Source organism: Hemitrygon akajei, chromosome 9, assembly GCF_048418815.1.
Source record: "Hemitrygon akajei chromosome 9, sHemAka1.3, whole genome shotgun sequence".
NCBI lineage: Eukaryota > Metazoa > Chordata > Chondrichthyes > Myliobatiformes > Dasyatidae > Hemitrygon > Hemitrygon akajei.
This window is the reverse complement of record NC_133132.1, coordinates 28,943,974-28,964,532: the sequence shown is the minus strand read 5'-3', so window position 1 is coordinate 28,964,532 and position 20,559 is coordinate 28,943,974. Positions and strand designations below refer to the sequence as shown.

Genomic DNA, 20,559 nt, shown 5'->3' with positions numbered 1-20,559 from the left:
TGTAGAATTCAGGAAAAAATGTGGGAAAAGTGGGACTGCGTAGCCAGTACTTTCAGAAATTGGGCACAGATGTGAATGCTGTGAAATTCGATGACTGCAACTAGCTGAATGCTGCATTTTTTCCAAATACAAAGTGTTTGATCTGCAGTTCATTTTTAAATATCACATGCTTCTCCACAAATTTGTTTACTAGGTCTGAGTTCTTACAGTTGCCTCTTGTCTGGAATGAGATCACATCCCACTAAGACTCTTAGTTATAAAAGTGAGACTGTCATAGAACCAGCTAGGGAAAATTGGCATGAGGAAGTGGTGTGTGAATTTGAACCATTGTAGACTTCTTGTTGCACTTGCTAAATAAACTAGGTGCCATTTAAAATTATTGCCCTGACAATACCATATTATTAAATACTATGCAGCCTTTGACACAATATGCTGTATTAGTGTATTGCAATCACTGAATAAGGTGGCTGTATTACACTGTAACCTCAAACCATTATGCTTTGTCCAGTTTGTGTTAAACAACTCATTGTAATCCCACTTTTAAGCTGTCATGTTGCAGAAGGCATTGCCTTCCCTGACCTTTCAAAAAGATGTGCTGGTAAGAGATATGATGGAGTTCTCGATATTGAAAACTAAATGATGTGACGTGATCTTTAGGCTAAGCTTTAAGGCACTCTTGCATTTTGTCCACAGGTAATGATATCACTATAACCCAATCACTACTTACACACCATGGTGTCCCGGTCGTCACTTTGTCCAATGGCAAGTCGTACTGCTTCAACACGTCCCTCTGCACGTGGTAAGAAATTGAAGTTTTATGGTGCTATGTAGAGCCTTGTATAAAAATGTGCAAATGGAAAGCGTATTTTTTAATTAGTGGAACAAACCACAGGGTAGGATTCAGAGAGCTTTATGTTAGAGATTCCATCCAGTGTGCTTCTGTAGTTGTATCTCACTCTTGTACCTTACCATTTGTCATGTTACCTGATGTACCACATAGCCGTTGTCACTGATATGATACCCACCCCATGTGCAAGGTTTGACATTCTGTTCATTTTGGGTTGTTCCTGGGAATGGAGTGAACATTCGCATGAATGCTGTTCCAAGACCTCAGAGCGCGCATTGTGGCTACTCCAGTTGTAAGCCATCTTCCTCTCTGTGTCCTTGGATTGAAATCAACTTGTTTGCAGCAAAATATTCTTCACCTTCAGCATTTCTCTTCCTTTCCCGATGATATGGGTGAGGCAGACATTGAACAGCCTCGGCATTTGTTTAAGACAGCTGAATTTCAAGCTCACTTCATCATCTGATCTCCTGTTTCCTTAAGGTGTCACCAGCCTTTGCCATCTCTTTTCTCCTAACATCTCAAGACCTATATTTATGTTGTTGTTGGCTCTAGATCAGAGGTTCCCAACCTGGGGTCCACGGGCCCCTTGCTTAATGGAATTGGTCTGTGGCATAAAAAGGTTGGGAACCTCTGCTCTAGATATTCACACTGAAGTATCCATGCTGAGTGCTGCCTGTTACTGGTTTTATGTGCTTTTCTTTTAGTTTCACAGTAGGTGAATGGTGTCACAATGTATTGAATCTTCAAGTGGCATATGCTTGCAAAGTGTGTGAAATGTGGAAAAGAATAATTCATACTTTGCAGTAGAACTCTGGTAATCCAGCATCCTTTGACCTTTGGTAGTACTGGACTTGCAGATTTTTTTTTTGGACAATTGTATGTTATTCTTATTAAGACATAAACGCAGCTTACTTTTGTTTTTTTTTTGTTTTACACATTGCAAAGCAGTAAAATAATATTTCCAGTATACCTGTGAATTTAAAAGAATGTTTATAAGTGCTGCAGACTGCACTTCTAGCTGAAAAATTACCCCCATTTCTGATCCCTGGTGTCCTAGACCTTTGTCTCTGGTCACATACTTTGCTTGTTTGCAGGGCTTGTTGCTCATGTTCCAAACTAATGAGTGAGCTACCGGTAATTGCTGAACCATCAGGATGCCAGTTTGTTGGAGCTGTGCTGTGAAACAATTCAAAGTTCCCTCTTGCTATTTGAAAATCCTCCATGGATTTTAAAAATCAATCATCTTCCACCGTTGTTCATTTGACATTAGCTTTTCCATACCCGCCTTCATAGCCAACACTGTCTGATTAATCTGCTCCATGCTATGGATAAATATAAATGGATACAAACCCCTTGTCCTCTCCTTCACAAATGTTCCTCATTCTGTGATTGGATAGTATCCAATTGTTAGCTTCATAAATTATTCTTCATAAGTCAATGTTCTTGTTGCATTAAACGCATCATAAAAATGTAGGTAGCACAGCAGCTGATGTCAGAATCAAAAGGCATGTTTCTCATGAAATTCAGTAGTTGTGTTCAAATGAAACCCTGTGGTGCTAAACACCTAGCTGGCAGGTCAAGTTAGGTGTATAATGCAATCTCTGCAAGCTATCACCAGGTAGGTGTTGGCTACTGTCATGACAGTAATTCGTCACGGAGGAGAGGTTGTGCTGGTTCTACTAAAGTATCAGACATAAGGGTCTAGAAGATTTGTGTCTGCAGGTAACAGAGTGGAAAGGATTAAATAGGGTCAAGTTGTTTGTGTGGATGCTTATTAGCAGCAAGGCATAAATTGAGGAAGAGTGCTGAAATCATAAAGGGGATTGATGTGCCTGTTCCATTCTTGTTCATTTTTTTTTGCGCAGACAGGAGGGATTTCAGGGTTGATGATCCTGCTGCCATTCTTTTCCTGGTTCTGTGGCTATCTGGAGAAAAAGAATTTTAGAGTTGTATACTTTGATAATAAATGAACCTTTGAAAGAGATAGTATGGTTAGCAACTTTTCTTTGGATATATCTAGCATGATGCACTGAATCAACTCTTCCCTGCTGTAATTTCAGCAATTATCAGTAGTAATTAGGAATGATACGGTTACTATTAACTGCATATCATTGAAATTTGTTTCTGGTGCGCTGATTCCCATTATTAATCTGCAAGTGAAATACTGGACTGCCTTTGCTTAGCAATGTCTTTATTGCCATGATGTACAATGGTGAGTGCAGCAGCTCTTGATATGATTTAGTGAACAGAGAAAGGTATACTCTACTTTGCCAAAGTTGCATTAGGGCAAGTGACATTGAGGGTTTAGTATTGGGACACTACGCTTTATAAGTATCACAGTCATATAATCCAAGAATACCCTTTCACTTCATAATTAACAATGCTACTCTTTCTTTCCAAATTCTTATTTTTATTATATGTAATTTTGCATTTATAATTAAATTATATTTGTGCTATTTGTTTTTTTTTACGTGATGGTGATTGATGTTTTCCTGAATGGGTTCCATCATGCTTCTTTGGTTTGTGGCTGCCTGCTGGAGAATGAATCTCAGAGTTGTATTCTGTATACATAAATCTACTTTGCATTTTTGAATTTGTGTGTTTGGAATTTCAAAGTGGATTAAAGCAGTGTGACTTTCAGAGCCTGCCAAATATTGCATGATTGACAGGTTGGTAGTCCCAGTCATTATCCTCTCAACATCAGCCCAAACCTTCATTTTCAGAAGGCTTTACAATACGGCTCATTGATGTATATAACTATTGCATGACAATCTTATTACACAGTTTAATTCTTGAGTAGCCTCAGAATGGTTGAAACAAGTTATACTTGGAAGCTTTTTGATGCATTATTTTTACAGCCACTATAGTCAGTTGTCTTGTACGCCAGGAGATTAATAAATCTAAAAATCTGTAACTGATAACAGTTAACTGATTTGACTAACTAGGGAGATGCCTGTACTTCCAAATAGATCAAACTCAGTAGTCAGATAATGCATAAATAGTGCTTGGGATTGTTTCTTCAGTCAGATTTAGATATTTTGTGTTCTTGGGATTTCCCCTTGGTATAAACAAACTATTTGTGTGCAGCGCACTAGTGCTGTATGTAAAGATAACAAACCGATCTTTCAGTTACGTTGCTTTGCATTGGACACCCACAGAGGAAGGACCAGCATTCAGTTGGTCTTCATAGATCCCATGCTGCACAGGTGCACATTTACATTGTGGCTTCTTACAAAATTGTCTCTGTGAACACTGCTCAACTACCGCATGCAAATATATTAAACTCTGTACATTTTGAAATCTGTTGTGATTAAGTGCAACGTGTATTCCAGGCAGTTAAAAATAATTATTAATATTTGAGAATAGCTTGAGTTGAGTTTCTCGCAGTGGCCCAAGATCGTAATTGGGAGCATTAATGTAATTTTTATGTTTTTGTCAAAAACACTGCGTGGAAAGTGTCTCTTAAAACCAACCTTGCCGTAAAAGCATCTGATAGCTACCATGAAATGTTTGCCAATATGAGCTTGAAATGGAGCTAACCGATTCATCCGATCAGTGAGGGTTCAGGGAGCAGATTACTTTACTCGTGTGTGGGAGGTGTTCTGTCCAAACTGAATTGTTGTATTACGCCCAAACTTGAAAAGAATAATAAAAAAAAAGAGCAGTTGAAATTGGCCATCGTCCTTAGTCAGAAATCTTAATGAAAATTTCTGTTTGGCTGCCGCTCCAGGATGCAGTGTACTTTGTTACAGCCTGTTTCTTCGGTATGTTGTCAGTAAGTCCATGGATCCTGATGGGCTTGGTGCTGTCGGATGTCCTTGGAGGCAACCCAGCATCGACTTATTATATGATGTACTTACACACACGGGCAACTCAATTACTGTTACAGCCCAATTCTTCATTACTGGAAGAATAATATGACCTCATTATACAGATGACATGCAGACTCCCATCCAGTACTCTGTGAAGGTGACTAATACTTCTAATCCTTGTGGGTGACTTTCCAAAGGCATTATTAATATATAATGATCTGTTTCCAATGAGGGATGAAGTAGTAATCCAGTAAAATTGACCTGTGTCAACCTATTCTAAGCCTATTATCTCATTTAATTGTTTTATTTTACAGGAATTTGATCTCAGATAAGCAGGACTCACTGGTTCAGTGTGCAGACTATCGCAGCTGCTTAACTTCTCAGGAGGCCATGTTGTGTTCTGGACCCTTGGCTACTGTGCAGGGATGTGGAATAAAGTGAGTAATAAGTTTCGTGTATATTTTAATGCCAGGAGTATTATGGTTATGGATGATGAACTTACAGCATAGATCAGTACCTGAAACTTGGTGGAGAGAGGAGCAGGAATGGGTGATGAATTTACCAGGTTTTCAAAGCTTTAGAGAAGATAGAGGATGAGTAAAAGTTTGGGGGGGGGGGGGTGTTATGAGAAGTACCTGACTAATCAAAGAAAACATCACAGCTGCACTCAGGAGAGAAATAACAGAGGGATCAGTCACTATCAATTTCAGTAGAACTCAGGAATAAGAAGGGTGCAATCACACAGATAGGATTGTACTGCAGACTCCCCCAGTAGTCACCAGGACACTGAGGATCAGATTAAGGAAATGTGTAAAAGTAATGGGGTTGTTGTCATGGGGGATTTCAACATCCCTTATATAAACTGGATCCTTCTTATTGCGAGGGGGTTAGATGGGTGCAGAATTAAGAAGGGTTAATTGGAAACACCTTTTTTCTGGCAAGTCCACATCAGACATGTGGAGGTTGTTTAAAGATCAATTGCACAGAGTACAGGAAGGTATGTTCCTGTTAGAAGGAAGGATGGGGATGGAAAGATGAGCAAACTTTGGATGTCCAGAGAGGTGATGGATTTATTCAAGAAGAAAAAGGAAGAATATATAAAACTTTGGAAGTTAGGATCAAATGAAGCACATGGATATAAAGAAACCAAAAAAGAACTAAAGAAGGGAATTAGGAAAGCCAGGAATGGCCAGGAAACATCCTTGGCAAGCAGGATTAAGGTGAATCGCAGGCATTCTATACATACCTCATGAGCAAGAGGATAACTAGGGAGATGGAGGGACCACTCAAGGATAAAGGGGGGAGAATTTGCTTGGATGCAGAGAATGTGAGTGAGGTACTTAATGAGAAGTTTGCTTCAGTATGTTTTAAAGATACGGAGAACCAGGAGATCAATGCTGAGTGTATAAGTATGTTAGGACATTTAGAGGTCAAGGAGGAGGAAGTGTTGGACCTCCTAATGAGTATTAAGGTGGATGTCCTCATGGCCTGATGGGATTTACCCCCAGGTTATTGAAGAAGGCAAGGGACAAGATTGCTGGGCCCTTGACCAGTATCTTCATGTCCTCTCTAGCCACAGGCCAGGACTGGCGAGTGGCTGATATTGTACCTCTATTTATGAAGGGAACAAGGGAAAATCCTGGGAACTATAGGTAGTGAGTCTCATGTTCGTTGTAGGGAAATTGCAGAGAAAATTCTTAGGGATAGGATATATGAGCATTTGGAAGCTCATGGCCTAATTAGGGAAAGCCAGTATGTTGTGTCTTACTAACCTGATTGAATTTTTTGACAAGGTGATGGGAGAGATTGATGAAAGTAGAGTATGGATTTTAGTACGGCATTTGACAAAGTCTCTCATGGAAGACTAATTCAGAAGATCCATGGTGAATTGGCTGTTTGGATTCAGAACTGGTTTGCTCGTAGAAGACAGAGTAGTGGTTGAAGGGACTTATTTCAGCTGGAGACCTGTGATTAGTGGTGTTCCACAGTGATCTCTACTGTTTTGTGATGTATGTAAATGACCTGGATGAAAATGTAGATGGGAGGGATAGTAAGTTTCCTGATGATACAAAGATTGGTGGAGCTATGGATAGTGTAGGAGTCTGGCAAAGAGTACAGTGTGATGCAGATCATTTGATGATGTGGGCAGAGAAATGGCAGATGGAGTTTAACCCAGATAAATGTGAGGAATTTCACCTTGGTAGGGCAAATGCAAGACCCTTAACAGTGTTGCTGAGCAGAGAGATCTTGGGGTCTAAGCTCATAGCTCCTTGAGAGTGGCTACATAGGCCGATAAGGTGGATAAAAAGGCTTATGGAATGCTTGGTTTTATTAGTTGAGGCATTCAGTTCAAAAGTCAAAAGGTTATGTTGCAATTTTGTAGAACTCTGGTTAGGCCGCATTTGGAGTAATGCATACAGTTGTGGTCGCCCCTCTATAGGAAGCATGTTGAGTCTTTGAGGAGGATGCTGCCTGGTTTAAAGGGCATGTGCTGTCAGGAGAAGCTGGATAAACTTGGGCTGTTTTCTCTGGAGCGGCAGAGGCTGAGGGGAGATCTGATAGAGGTTTACAAGATTATGATAGGCATAAATAGGTTGCAATGTCTAATACCAGAGGGAATGCATTGAATGTGAAAGGGGTGGGTTCAAGGGGGATGTGAGGGATAAGTTTTTTTACTCTGAGAATCATGGATGCCTGAAAGGTGCTGCGTGGTATGGAGGCAGAGACTTTTAGGAGATGTTTGGCTAGACGCATGGGTATAATGTAAATGGAAGGGTATGTCATTGTGTAGGTAGAGGGATTGATGTTTGGATGTTTTGAATTGCATTTTAGCTGGTCAGCAGAGCATTATGGGCCGAATGGCCTGTTTCTGTGTTATACTGCTCCCATGTTTTATGTGCTTAGGATAGAGAGATGATTTTCATGGTTTTAATATAAACGTTAAATTTTCCCATAATGTTTTCTGTAAGGTGGACACATTTTATTCCCCTTTGTTCAGTTCATTAATTGAAATGCTTCTCAGTTTGACTGATATAACTTATCCAAATCCCAAAGCTTGCCAGGGGATCTGGCACCTCAGCAAGTTGTGTGGTAGGATACAGAAGCACACTGTATAGGTGGCACAGAGCCTTTACTTTCTGTACTCTACCTCAAACCTTTCCATAAGACCATTAGATATAGGAGCAGAATTAGGCCATTTGGTCCATCAAGTCTGCTCCACATTCCATCATGGCTGGTTTATCATTCCCTCTCAACCCCATTCTCCCCGTAACCTTTGAGAAGGGAATAGGGAAAACCAGGAGTGGCCATGGATTAATTTACTAATCAGGAATCTATTAACCTCCACTTTAAATATATCCAGTGACTTGACCTCCACAGCTGTCTGTGGCAATGAATTCCACAGATTCACCACCCTCTGGCTAAAGAAATGTCTCTTCATCTCTGTTCTAAAGGAAGGTCCTTGTATTCTGAGGCTGTGCCTTCTGGTCCTAGACTCCCCCATTTGATGAACTTGCATTGCTTTTGCTCTGTTCTTGCTGATTGTGGAGGGAAAGCCAGTGCCTACTGTGCCCTTCCTGAACACTTTATCCAGACGATGGTGTGAAGGTTGCTAATACATGGAGACATTGGAGCAAATAACATTAGTGTATAATGGAGAATCTAGTGTATGTATGGTTTGTACTGTTGGAGTAGTGTGGAGGAGGTTCCTGTAAACGCTGTCATAGTCAACTTGAGTTGAATCAGCTGTTTTCACACACAAAAGTCAGTAATTTTTTTGTGAAGGAATTAACTGTCTCTGTTGTAGGTTATTTTATTGTGTTGTGTTTTCATTGGTGACGTGCTGAATGATCTGTTTTCCAGTGCTGGACGTCAGGCTGCCAGACTCTCTTCGATGCCCCATGTTTTACAACGAGGGACCACACTGGCTTATCTCGAGAACCAGGTTGCAGCTGCAATGACGCTAAAATCTAGCCAGGAATATCGTCACTGGCTTCTCATCTACACCCGTTATTTAGTAAATGAAGGTGAGGGAGTTTCTTGTTGCTTTGACTTGGTGATTTGAATCACAAGCATACACTCCACTGACATTTACTTGTAATTGCAGGATTTGAACCGCGCTTAAGGGAACTCTGCAAAGATTTGCTCGGCCCAGTTCATAACTCTTCCAGTAGCCAGTGGGAATCGACTGTTTTGGTAGGCAGTTCTTTTTTTTAAAAAAACACTTAATGAAAACATTTATAATGTGATAAGGTTGACAGTTTAGAGAAATTAAAGTTAATCCTTCAAGCACAAATCATCAATGCATTGCATCATAGGCTGGTATGAAAATACCAATGCCCTGGGACGGAAAAGTCTACAGAAATTGTACAGAAAGCTGCTGAACTAGCGTTGATAATTTCACTCACCTCAACACTGAACTGAGCGCAAACCTACAGATTTACTTTCAAGGACTCTGTGCTCAGAATCTATCTATCTGTGTGATTTGTCTTTTGTTCAAGTATAGTTCTCATAAATTCTATGATATTTCTTTCTTTTCCTGTAACTGCCTGCAAGAAAATGAATCTCAATGTAGTATGTGGTTACATATAAATACATTGATAATAAATTATGACTTTGACCAGCTTTGCTTTTGATTAAGACTGTCAGTAAATTCCAGAGGGCTTGTCTCTTGTGTCCTCTGACCTGAGGTCCAGCAGCCGTTCAGGCCTTGCTGCCGAACTTGAAGGTGCAGAGAGCTTGTGCTCTGTTTAGCTCAGTTAAATATGTGTGTGCAAGAACCATGGATGACAAGCCCATTTAGCATGATCTGGCCCAGTGTACCAGAATATACTGCGGTTCATCTAATATACAGTAGCTGCAGTTCATGCCTGCTGTTTTCCTGTTTGATCTTAAGAGTGCTTTCTTGTATAGTCCCTTGGATTTTATCATGCCTTGTGTAGTTGGCAAATGCACAGGACAGATCAGAAAGCACTTGTGCTTGTACTGGGGTAGCTGACTGTAGGGTCTATTACAAGTTATCTTGTTGAGAAAAAAGAGCAAAAGTGTCACTCTCTGCAACTCTGCTAACAAGTGTAGGGACATTGAAGTCAAGACTGAAATCCCTTGAGTTTCCCTGTGCTTTTCGAATCATGGACATGGAACTGTGCTTCAGGACATGATGCTGTCTGTAGCACTGGAGAGGAAGGAAAATGACGCCTGTTTTATCCTTTTCCTCTGGAAGCTTGGGCTTATTAATGTGTGTATTTTCTTTATAGGCTGTGATGTATATTGGCCAACGGTTGGCAAATATTACATGTATTGCAAAGTAATACATGTTACATTCAGTGTAATTAATCCTCACAGTGAAATGTAACAAATTGTTTCGCTACAAAAACAGCATGAATTAAGTTATTCCATTTATCTGTGTTCACGTGTGGTGTATTTGTCATGTACAAATATTTGCCATGATACTAAATTTACCTGGGTGGCTCTGTGACACAGTGGGTAAAGCTGTTTGCTCACAACTTCAGGGAAGTGGGTTCAATCCTGATGTCTGCTGCTGCCTGTGTGGAGTTCGCATGTTCTCTCTGTGACAATGTTGATTTCCTCCAGGTTCTCCAATTTATTCCCATGTCCCAAGCATGTGCATGTTCATAGGTTAGTCTTCCACTGTAAATTACTCCTGGAATGGAGTTGAAGGGAAGAATCTGGGAGGAGTGGAGTGGGGAGAGTCACATGGAATTAGCGTAGGGATTGGATGTACTGGACTAGAGGGCCTGTCTCCCTGACTAATGATTTTATGGCTATACATTACCTAATTATTCAGGAAGGTGAAGAAACATGGAAGGACCTAATGCTATTTGAGAGTCTGGCTGTTAGATTTGCTGCTTTGTTAAAGTGAGACATTGGGTCTGTAGGCTGCAGTGTAAGATGTGAATGAGGTGCTGAACTGGGAAGGCAGATGCCACACGTGGCTGTGTTAATGGGAGTAAGTGTTGATGCTCAAAAATCTACCTCTACATCTCAGTGAGCGTGAACTTAGTATGTGGAAATCTCTTACTTAAAATACTTCATAACCTTTCTCCCCTCTTGCTTGCATGACAGAACAATGTTGTAGTTATAAAATCTCCTTGTTCCTTTGCCAGGGTCTTCGGAAGAGGGAGCTACTGAAGGAGATGCTTCCAGTGATTGGCCAGAACCTTCGGTTCCAGAGGCTCTTCACAGAGTATCAGGACCAGCTGGATCTCCTGAGGGACAAGTAACACTGCCCTAGTGGGTGCTTGATGAGGATCTGACCGCGAACGCTCTCTGGGAGATTTGCTGCGGCCGGCGGGTGACCCTACCTGGGAGCGATGGACTTTAGAAGGTTTGGGTTTCAATCTGAGAGAAGAGTCCGTATTCAGCTACACTAGGCTGGCCCACTGCAGTGGATGACATGCTCACAGAAACAGCGCAACAGACGGTGCTGGTCTTAATGCATCACTTCACAACAAGCGGCCGTGCAGTGCACGGGAGAGATGATTTGCAACTGTACTGGGGGACATTGGTGAGCAGGGAGCCAGTACTGCACCCAGAGAATGGTTACAAGCAACCAAGCTTTAACATCTCTAGCCACTGTGTGACAAACACTGGCCTCCCTACTTGCCAGATATTGACTTCTCAGTCCTTGCTCATTTTATAAACTGTCAAGTCCAATACTGTTCAACACTCAGAAGTTTACTGCTGTTCCTTGCCTTGGAGAGGCAGGGACAGCACAACTGAAAGCTGTCAGTCTTCAGACCTTCTTGGTTAGAAGATGAACTGCTGAGTTCAGACTTTTCATGGTGTTAGTTTTCTGTTTGCCTGATGTTACTAAATTACATACTTGTTTAATGTATGTCCTTGTTAGATGTGTGAATGGGGAGAAAAGAATTCTAATGAGCCACCATGGGCACGGCAGAGATGTACAGAAACCTAATTCGCCCTTTGGTACCGTTTAACTTTATACAGGCAAATTTTTCGTCTTTTTTTTAATAAAATAAAGATAGAATATTGAATCCCTGTTTCTCCCTTCTAGGTACACAGTAAAGCCTCTTTGATTTGCAGGTAAAGCACTGTGTGTCAGGCACTGAGCGATTGCACTTCCCTGGCAGAGAGGTGCAGGTAAATTGCAGCATGCTGCTGAATTATATGGAGGGAGCGGATTGTTCCAGCTGGATTGGAAAATGCTGGAAGCTGACTCTTACAACTTTACCATCACAGTACATCAGCTACATGAAGCTACAGGATTATTATTCCATTGCAATAATTATAACTGGCCTGAAACCCAAGTGTGAAATCAGTTGGATCTCTTTTGGCTTCCCACTGGGGCCCTGATGATCAGCATGGTACTCTGATACCTTTGTGTGGAAATAGAGTAAAGCTAAGCTGCTGTGCACGTAAACCGGTATAGACAGGAACAGGCTTCATGATATCTGTACCAAACACAATGTTGAATGAAACTGAATTGCTTCTCCCTGTACATCTGTATGCCTGTATTCCCTGCATATTCATGTGTCTGTTTAAAAGCCTCCAAGCTGCCACTATGGTGTCTGTTTCCACCAGCACCCCTGGCAGCCCCTTCCAGGTGCCGATCACTCTCTGTAAAACCATCACTTGCCCCATACATTTCCTTTAAACTTTGCCCCTTTCATGTCCTCGGGTATTTCACATTTCTATCCTGGGAAAAAGTAGCTCCTAGATAAGCTTACAGTAGTTAGAAAAATGAAAGGAAGGCCTCCGCTGTTCCAAAGAAGACAACCCAAGTTTGTTCAGTCTCTCCTTAAAGCTAATACTCTCTCCAATCCAGGCAGTTTGTATCTTCTCCACATCCTTTTATTGTGAGTACCAGAAATGCACACAATACTCCCAGCTGTGGTCTGACCAAAGTTTTGTAGAGCTGTAATATGACTTCCTTGCTCTTATACTTAATGTCTCAGTCAATGAAGGCAAACCTACCATCTGCTGCCTTTTTCTAGTGAATCCTCTTTCAGGAACCATGGAGTTGGAGCCCAAGATCCTTCTGCACATCAATACGTTTAAGAATCCTGACTTTAACTGTATGCAGGTCGATGTGGTCACCAACCATGGGCTCTGCCCTCACTTTGTTCTTCACTTTGGGATTCAATCTTCTGACTAAGCCTTATTCTGAGGAAAGGGAACAGAATTAGTGCAAATTGGGCACCTGTGCAGAGAATAAAGGAGCATTAACTGCTTTTCCAAAAAAGTGTAAGTGCTCCCCTACTGGTGGTGTGTCAGGGTCAGAGGTTTTGTGCATTAGAAGGCCGAATGTCCTGTATACGACTGAAATGTCCGAATAAAAGGAGTCCTTGTTAAGTTGGTACTAAAACGGACACATGAGCATGTGGATACAAATATGAGCATATTAGTTGGCCTCTGCATCCCTACATTGTGGAGTGGAAACATTTTGGCTGTTCCTGTTGAGAGCACTTCAGTGATTACAGCAGTTGCAGGCAGAGTGTGACTGATGATTTAACACAGATTTGGATGAAGTTATGATAGCAAAAGGGAAATTGGTGATGGATTTGATGGAAAAATACTGGAGTAGTTTCTCCTCGCACGTTGCTGGGAATCTCTATTACCTGTACTGAAATAGGAGACGACAAGTCAGTGTGTCAAATGGGAATAAAAATTTATAGAACACTTTCACATCCTTAGTTCTTTATGACCAATGAAGTACTCCTAAAAGCAGCCAATGTTGAAGGCAAGGAATGCCGTTTAACTTGGGCACAAGAAGATCCCATGATGTAATAAAATGATTACCAGATGAGAAATTTTAGTGAGATACAGAAGAATGTAGATGTTATAGTCTGGAGCAAATAAAAATATTGCGGAAGAACTCAGCAGGTCGAGCAGCATCAGTGGAGACAGGATAGTCTACATTTCAGGTTGAGACCCAGCAGGTGGCTGATGCAGGGTCTCTACCTGAAACATGAATTATCTGTTTGTCTCCACAGATCCTGCTTCACCGAATGAGTTCTTATAACAATTTTTTTCCACAAACTGTTTTATTGAAGTTTGTTTAGCGTAAAATTGCTCCTCATGCCAAGAATGTTTTCCCTGCTTTTCTCTAAATAATTAAGATCATAAGATATAGGAGCAGAATTAGGCTATTTGGCCCTTTGAGTCTGCTCCGTCATTTCATCGTGGTTCATCACTTTTCCTTCTCAGCTCCAAGCTCCTGCCTTCTCCATTTATCCCTTCATGCCCTGACTCATCAAGAATCCATCTACCTCTGCCTGAAATATATCCAATGACTTGGCATCCGCAATGGCAGCAAATTCCACAGATTCACCACTCTGGCTAAAGAAATTCTTCCCCATCTCTGTTGTAAAAGGATGCCCCTCTATTCTGAGCCTGTGCTCTTGTTTTAGACTCCCACAGCATAAGAAGCATCTTCTCCACATATACTCCGTTGAGGCCTTTCAATATTTGATGGGTTTCAATGAGGTCACCCTCATTATTCTAAGTTCCGGTGAGTAGAGGCCCAGAGGCATCAAACACTCCTTGTGAAAATCCTTTCAATCCTGGAATCATTTTTATGAAACTCCTTTAAACCCTTTCCAATGTCAGCACATTTTTTTAGATAAGGGGCCTGAAACTGCTCACAATAGTCAAAGTGAGGTCTCACCAGTGCTTTGTAAACCCTCAGTGTTACATCCTTGCTTTTATATTCCAGTCCTCTCAAAATTAATGCTAACATCACATTTGCCTTGGTCACCACTGACTGAATCTGAAAATTAATCTTTAGGGAATCCAGTATGAGGACTTCCAACACCCTTTGCACCTCGGATTTTTAAATTTCCATTTAGAAAATAGTCTACCCTTCTACTGCATGGCCATACACTTCACGACACTGTATTCCATCTGCCACTTATAATCTGTCAAAGTCATTCTGTAGTCTCTGTCCTTCCTCAAAACTACCTGTCCTGCCACCTATTTTCGTATTCTCTACCAACTTGTCCCCAAAACCATCAATTCCATCATCCAAGTTATTGACATATAATGTAAAAAGAAGTGATCCCAAAACAGACTCCTGTGGAACACCACTAGTCACTAGCAGCCAGCCAGAAAAGGCTCCCTTTATTCCCACTCTTTGCCTCCTGTCAATCTGGCACATGTTAGAATCTTTCCTGTAATACATGGGCGCTTAACTTGTTAAGCAGCCTCGTGTGGCACCTTGTCAAAGGCCTTCTTAAAATCCGCACAATATCCAATTCTCCTCTGCTTGTTATTTCTTCAAAAATTTTCCGTTAAGGAAAGCATGCTGACAATGGCCTATTGTATCACATGTCTCCTAGTATCCTGAAACCCGGAAGTCTTTTATAAGCACCCGAGGATGCAGATTTAATATCCAATCAAAAAACCAGCACTTCTGCTCATGTAGCTTCTGTCTGCACTGCACAGGGCTGTCAACTTGCATTGTAAATCGATATCCAAAATTAACTTGACAAATACAAGTGACTATATTGAATTTGTTTCATGGGCATTCTAAGGGGAAAAGTGTGATTATATTCAGGTGCAATATCCACGAGTTCTGTTGTCTTCTGCCTGCTTGGAATAAGGGGTCTGCGAGGTTATAGTATTTATACAAATCGAATATCTTTGTCCTCTTCCTACTTGCGTGTCAAGCATGTGCCAAGTTTGGGTCAACAGGTGAAGGTACGATAAGGGCATTACGGACTGGGTTTGGAAAACATTGACCATGTTGTTCTGGTTGATAGCTGGTAGCTCCAGAGGTTCTGGTTGGCAGATGTTGGATTTTTTGAGTCTAGAGATTGAAGAGGGAAGTACAGAGGAGTGATTCCAGATGCACTTTGCATTCTGCCCTTGCGCTACACTGGGAAGATCTGACGTGGAAATAGTGATCCCATTCACGTGCATAAGGCACCTGACTTTGTGGGAAAGATGTATGTATGCTTTCTTAGCATAATTTCAATTTTTTGGTGTTTTAGTGTACATTTAATTTTAAAAAGGTAATTCTAAAAGGTGTTAAAATGACTTTTACAAATTTTGATCGCTGGAAGAATGTCAGGCTGTTCTGAGACTGGAACCTTGGAACAAACTGCCCGGCATAGCCTGATCTGTCTTACTGGATTCTTGTCAGACGAGGGCAGCAGAGTGCCGCTGCTCACAGACCGGCTGTGATAAAGCTTTTGATAAAGTCCCACATAGGAGATTAGTGGGCAAAATTAGGGCATATGGTATTGGGGGCAAAGTACTGACATGGATTGGAAATTGGCTGGCTGACAGGAAACAAAGAGTAGCGATTAACGGGTCCCTTTCGGAATGGCAGGCTGTGACCAGTGAGGTACTGCAAGGTTCGGTGCTGGGACTGCAGCTGTTTACAATATACATTAATGATTTAGATGAAGGGATTAAAAGTAACATTAGCAAATTTGCTGATGACACAAAGCTGGGTGGCAGTGTGAAATGTCAGGAGGATGCAGGGTGACTTGGATAGGTTGGGTGAGTGGGCAAATGTATGGCAGATGCAGTTTAATGTGGATAAATGTGAGGTTATCCACTTTGGTGGCAAGAACAGGAAGGCAGATTACTATCTAAATGGAGTCAAGTTAGGAAAAGGGGAAGTACAACGAGATCTAGGTGTTTTTGTAGGAATTGAGTATAGGAGTAAAGCGGTCCTTCTGCAGCTGTACAGGGCTCTGTTGAGACCCCACCTGGAGTATTGTGTGCAGTTTTGGTCTCCAAATTTGAGGAAGGACATTCTTGCTATTGAGGGAGTGCAGCGTAGGTTCACAAGGTTAATTCCCGGAATGGCGGGACTGTCATGTTGAAAGATTGGAGCGACTGGGCTTGTATACACTGGAATTTAGAAGGATGAGAGGGGATCTGATTGAAACATAAGATTATTAAGGGATTGGACACGCTGGAGGCAGGAAGCATGTTCCCGCTGATGGATGAGTCCAGAACTAGAGGCCACAGTTTAAGAATAAGGGGTAGGCCATTTAGAACAGAGATGCGGAAAAACTTTTTCACCCAGAGAGTGGTGGATATGTGGAATGCTCTGCCCCAGAAGGCAGTGGAGGCCAAGTCTCTGGATGCATTCAAGAGAGAGTTAGATAGAGCTCTTATAGATAGCAGGGTCAAGGGATATGGGGAGAGGGCAGGAACAGGGTACTGATTGTGTATGATCAGCCATGATCACAGTGAATGGCAGTGCTGGCTAGAAGGGCCAAATGGCCTACTCCTGCACCTACTGTCTATTGGCTGCTCAAAGCACCCAGAGATTTCAGGTTCAATTCTGACCGCAAACGGTTAAACATAGAAACATAGAAAATAGGTGCAAGAGTAGGCCATTCGTCCCTTTGAGCCTGCACCCCCATTCAGTATGATCATTGCTGATCATCCAACTCAGAACCCTGTACCTGCTTTCTCTCCATACCCCCGATCCCTTTAGCCACAAGGGCCATATCTAACTTCCTCTTAAATATAGCCAATGAACTGGCCTCAACTGTTTCCTGTGGCAGAGAATTCTGCAGATTCACCACTCTCTGTGTGAAGAAGTTTTTCCTAATCTCGGTCCTAAAAGGCTTCCCCTTTATCCTTAAACTGTGACCCCTTGTTCTGGACTTCCCCAACATCGGAAACAATCTTCCTGCATCTAGCCTGTCCAATCCATTTAGAATTTTATACGTTTCAATAAGATCCCTCCTCAATCTTCTAAATTACAGTGAGTATAAGCCTAGTCGATCCAGTCTTTCTTCATATGAAAGTCCTGCCATCCCAGGAATCAATCTGGTGAACCTTCTCTGTACTCCCTCTATGGCAAGAATGTCTTTCCTCAGATTAGGGGACCAAAACTGCACACAATATTCTAGGTGCGGTCTCACCAAGGCCTTGTACAACTGTAGTAGAACCTCCCTGCTCCTGTACTCAAATCCTTTTGCTATGAATGCCAACATACCATTTGCCTTTTACACCGCCTGCTGTACCTGCATGCCCACCTTCAATGACTGGTGTAAAATGACACCCAGGTCTCGTTGCATCTCCCCTTTTCCTAATTGGCCACCGTTCAGATAATAATCCCCTATCACTATAGCTCTCCCATTCCTTTTCCTTCCCTCCTGTGCTGCAGAGCCACCCATGGTGCAATGAACTCGGCAGCTGCTGCCTTCCCCTGATGAGACATCTCCCCCAACAGTATCCAAAACAGTATATCTGTTTAGGAGGGAGGTGACCCCAGGGGGCTCCTGCACTACCTGCCTACTGCTATGCTGTCTAGTGGCCAACCCTTCCCTTCTGCCTGTGCAGCCTTTACCTGTGGTGTGGCCAACTCACTGAACGTGCTATTCATGACTTTCTCAGCATTGGGGATGCTCCAGTATGAATCCAATTGCAGCTCTGGACGCTCAATGCGGTCTGCCAGAAGCTGCAGTTGGACACACTTCCTGCACACATAGTCGTCAGGGACACTGGAAGTATCCCTGATTTCCCACATGCTGCAGGATGAACAAACCACGGGACCGATCTCAGCTGCCATGACCTACCCAATACTTGCCTCAACTTTTGAAACTTTCTCCTTTGAAAGGAACTTACCCGGCCTTACCTCACTTGGAGTGAAGCTCGTCCTCAGCCTCTTCTCGTCGAAGCCTCTCGAGTTAAAGCCTCAAATCTCCACTCCTTCACTGGCCCACTCACTCACTGGCCGCTCCGCTTGAGGTAACCCTCTATTTGTTTGAGCTTTTCAAACTGCTTGGTCACCTGACCTCGATTGCCCAATCAGCTGCTTTCTGCTGAGTCTGAGCTATTCAAATCTTGATTGACTTGATTGCACAGTCCAACTGCCAAAACTGCCAGAATCTCTCGAGTCAAAGCCTCAAATCTCCGCTCCTTCACTGGTCCACTCACTCACTGGCTGCTTTCCGGAGTGGAGGTTGCCTGTGGTCCATGAGATGCTGGTGCTTGAGTTCCCACCTACATCCCAATGACGTGCGAGTTGTTTGCAGTAAATTGCCCCTAGAACGTGGGTGATTTGTAGAATGGGCGGGGGGGGGGGGAGATGTGGTGAAGTAGTTGAGTTGAATGTGGGAGGCAGATGCTGTAGGGGAATTTGCGTGTGTGAGGGGGCACGGGTAGTTGGAATAAGAATATTCTGAGAAACAGTGTACACTCGGGGGCCATTCGGCGCGTCCTTCTATGTCATAAGGGAATATGGATCGGGAGGGGGTAGAGTGGGGGTGTCAGCTCAATGAGCCGCAGGTACCTGGAAAGGAGTGCGTGTGGCGGGGGGAGGGGAGTGGACACGTCTGGGAAGCAGGCAGTGAATCCAGGCGGCAGGAACCAAGGAAATAAAATTTTGAATTCTTAAAGAGTGATGAAATTCTGTTTAATGGCCATCATCCTGAAACATTGTTAAAACAAACAAAAAAAAAAACACCACGCAGATGCTGGAAATCTAGCATAAAACAATCCGCTGGACAATCTCAGCTTGGCAGGTTCCAAGGGTGGGAAATGAAATCGAATTAACATTTGGGATCGAAGATTCTCATCCTTCGCAGTACTGCTGAAGGTTGGTGGAGTGGGTGAAAGGGCCCATTACTTCATTCCTTTGACTCGGTATATTCCATTTTTATGTACAATGTAATGCATTTCAAACATTGCAACATAATGGAAAATTCGCCCATTCTGAGTTGAGAATAATAATAGATGTAGGCTTTTCTTAAAGTGTTTGGAGTCAATTTTAGGAATTACTTCAAAGCACTGAAAGTGGTTCTGACTGACGGGAGTAAAAGGTCTTGACACTTCATCCACCAGAGGGCAGCAATTGTTCAGTTTTGGAGTTCGCACTCTGTGGCAGCAGATGTGACTTTCAGTTCCGCAGCTTGTCAAAGAAAGATTAAATATAGTTTACCACAAATGCAATCTACTAGCTGTAGATAAATGTACGGGATTACTATTCAGTGTATCACCTTCATGTGTGTTCAGTAAGGGATAAATGTTCTGTGTATTTACTGTACCTTTAAATACTTAACAAATTCTGGCACAGTAATAATGGTGATTAGATACAAAGTGAACCTCTCTCGCAACTGTTTCAAGCATCTGACGTCCTCCTTCAGCCGTCGTTCTTCTTCTCCCCACTTGCTAGGTTCTAAAAATCTCCCCAACCCATGCTAGTTTATGCCAGCTTCTGCCTTTTTCCCAGCCATGCTGGTCTCCCTTGCAGCCCCTCCAGCTTGATTTAGAAATGGACACTCCGTATATTTAATCATGTTTAAGATGGCTGGTATTGAAATGGAAAAGATGCTAAATGCAGATGCTGAGAATCTGAAACCAAAACAAAATATGCTAGAAATACTCAGCGGCTTAGATGTAATCTGCGGAGAAAGTTGCTAGGTGATCTCACAACAGGATGAGGGAAAGTTAGTTTAAGGCATTATAAAAATGATGTGAAAGGTGTACATGAGATTTCCTTGGATACTACCTGGACTAGAGAGCATGTCTTATGAGACATGCTAGCTTATGGCAGCTTTGGCTTCTGGTTGAGCAAACCGGAGTTTTTCTCTTTGGACTGAAGGAGGATGAGAGATACAGATTAAGTGGGCAGCCATAGACATTTTCCCAGCTTGGAAATGATTAATAAAGGGGGAATATTTTTAAGGTGATTGGAGGAAAGCATGGGGAGTGGGTTAGGTAGGTTCTTTTTTTACACAGTGGTGGGGAAAGGTCTCTGGCTATCCACTCGATGGCAGCAATCCGCTGTTACAGAGAAGCAGTGCTTTAGTCAGAATTCCAGGAAGGCCAGGAATAATAGTGATTAAATGCAAAGTGAAGCTCTCTCCCAATTGTTTCAAGCATCTGACGTCCTGATTTGCCTGCCTATTCTGATATACCTTCCACGAGGCTTGGTGACATTTTTTT

At 42.3% G+C, this 20,559-nt stretch overlaps 1 protein-coding gene across 2 annotated transcripts in view; it reads left to right on the top strand.

The window, feature by feature from the left end:
• hira (histone cell cycle regulator a) overlaps positions 1-11,675 on the top strand; it is a 129,551-nt gene extending 117,876 nt beyond the window's left edge. For both annotated transcript variants that reach the window (XM_073055706.1, XM_073055705.1), the window contains 5 exons: positions 694-799; positions 4,974-5,096; positions 8,521-8,684; positions 8,765-8,853; positions 10,785-11,675. In XM_073055706.1, coding sequence (XP_072911807.1) covers positions 694-799; positions 4,974-5,096; positions 8,521-8,684; positions 8,765-8,853; positions 10,785-10,901 — 599 coding nt within the window. In that variant the 3' untranslated portion in view covers positions 10,902-11,675. The remainder of the gene's footprint in view (positions 1-693; positions 800-4,973; positions 5,097-8,520; positions 8,685-8,764; positions 8,854-10,784) is intronic.
• Positions 11,676-20,559: the final 8,884 nt, after the last annotated feature.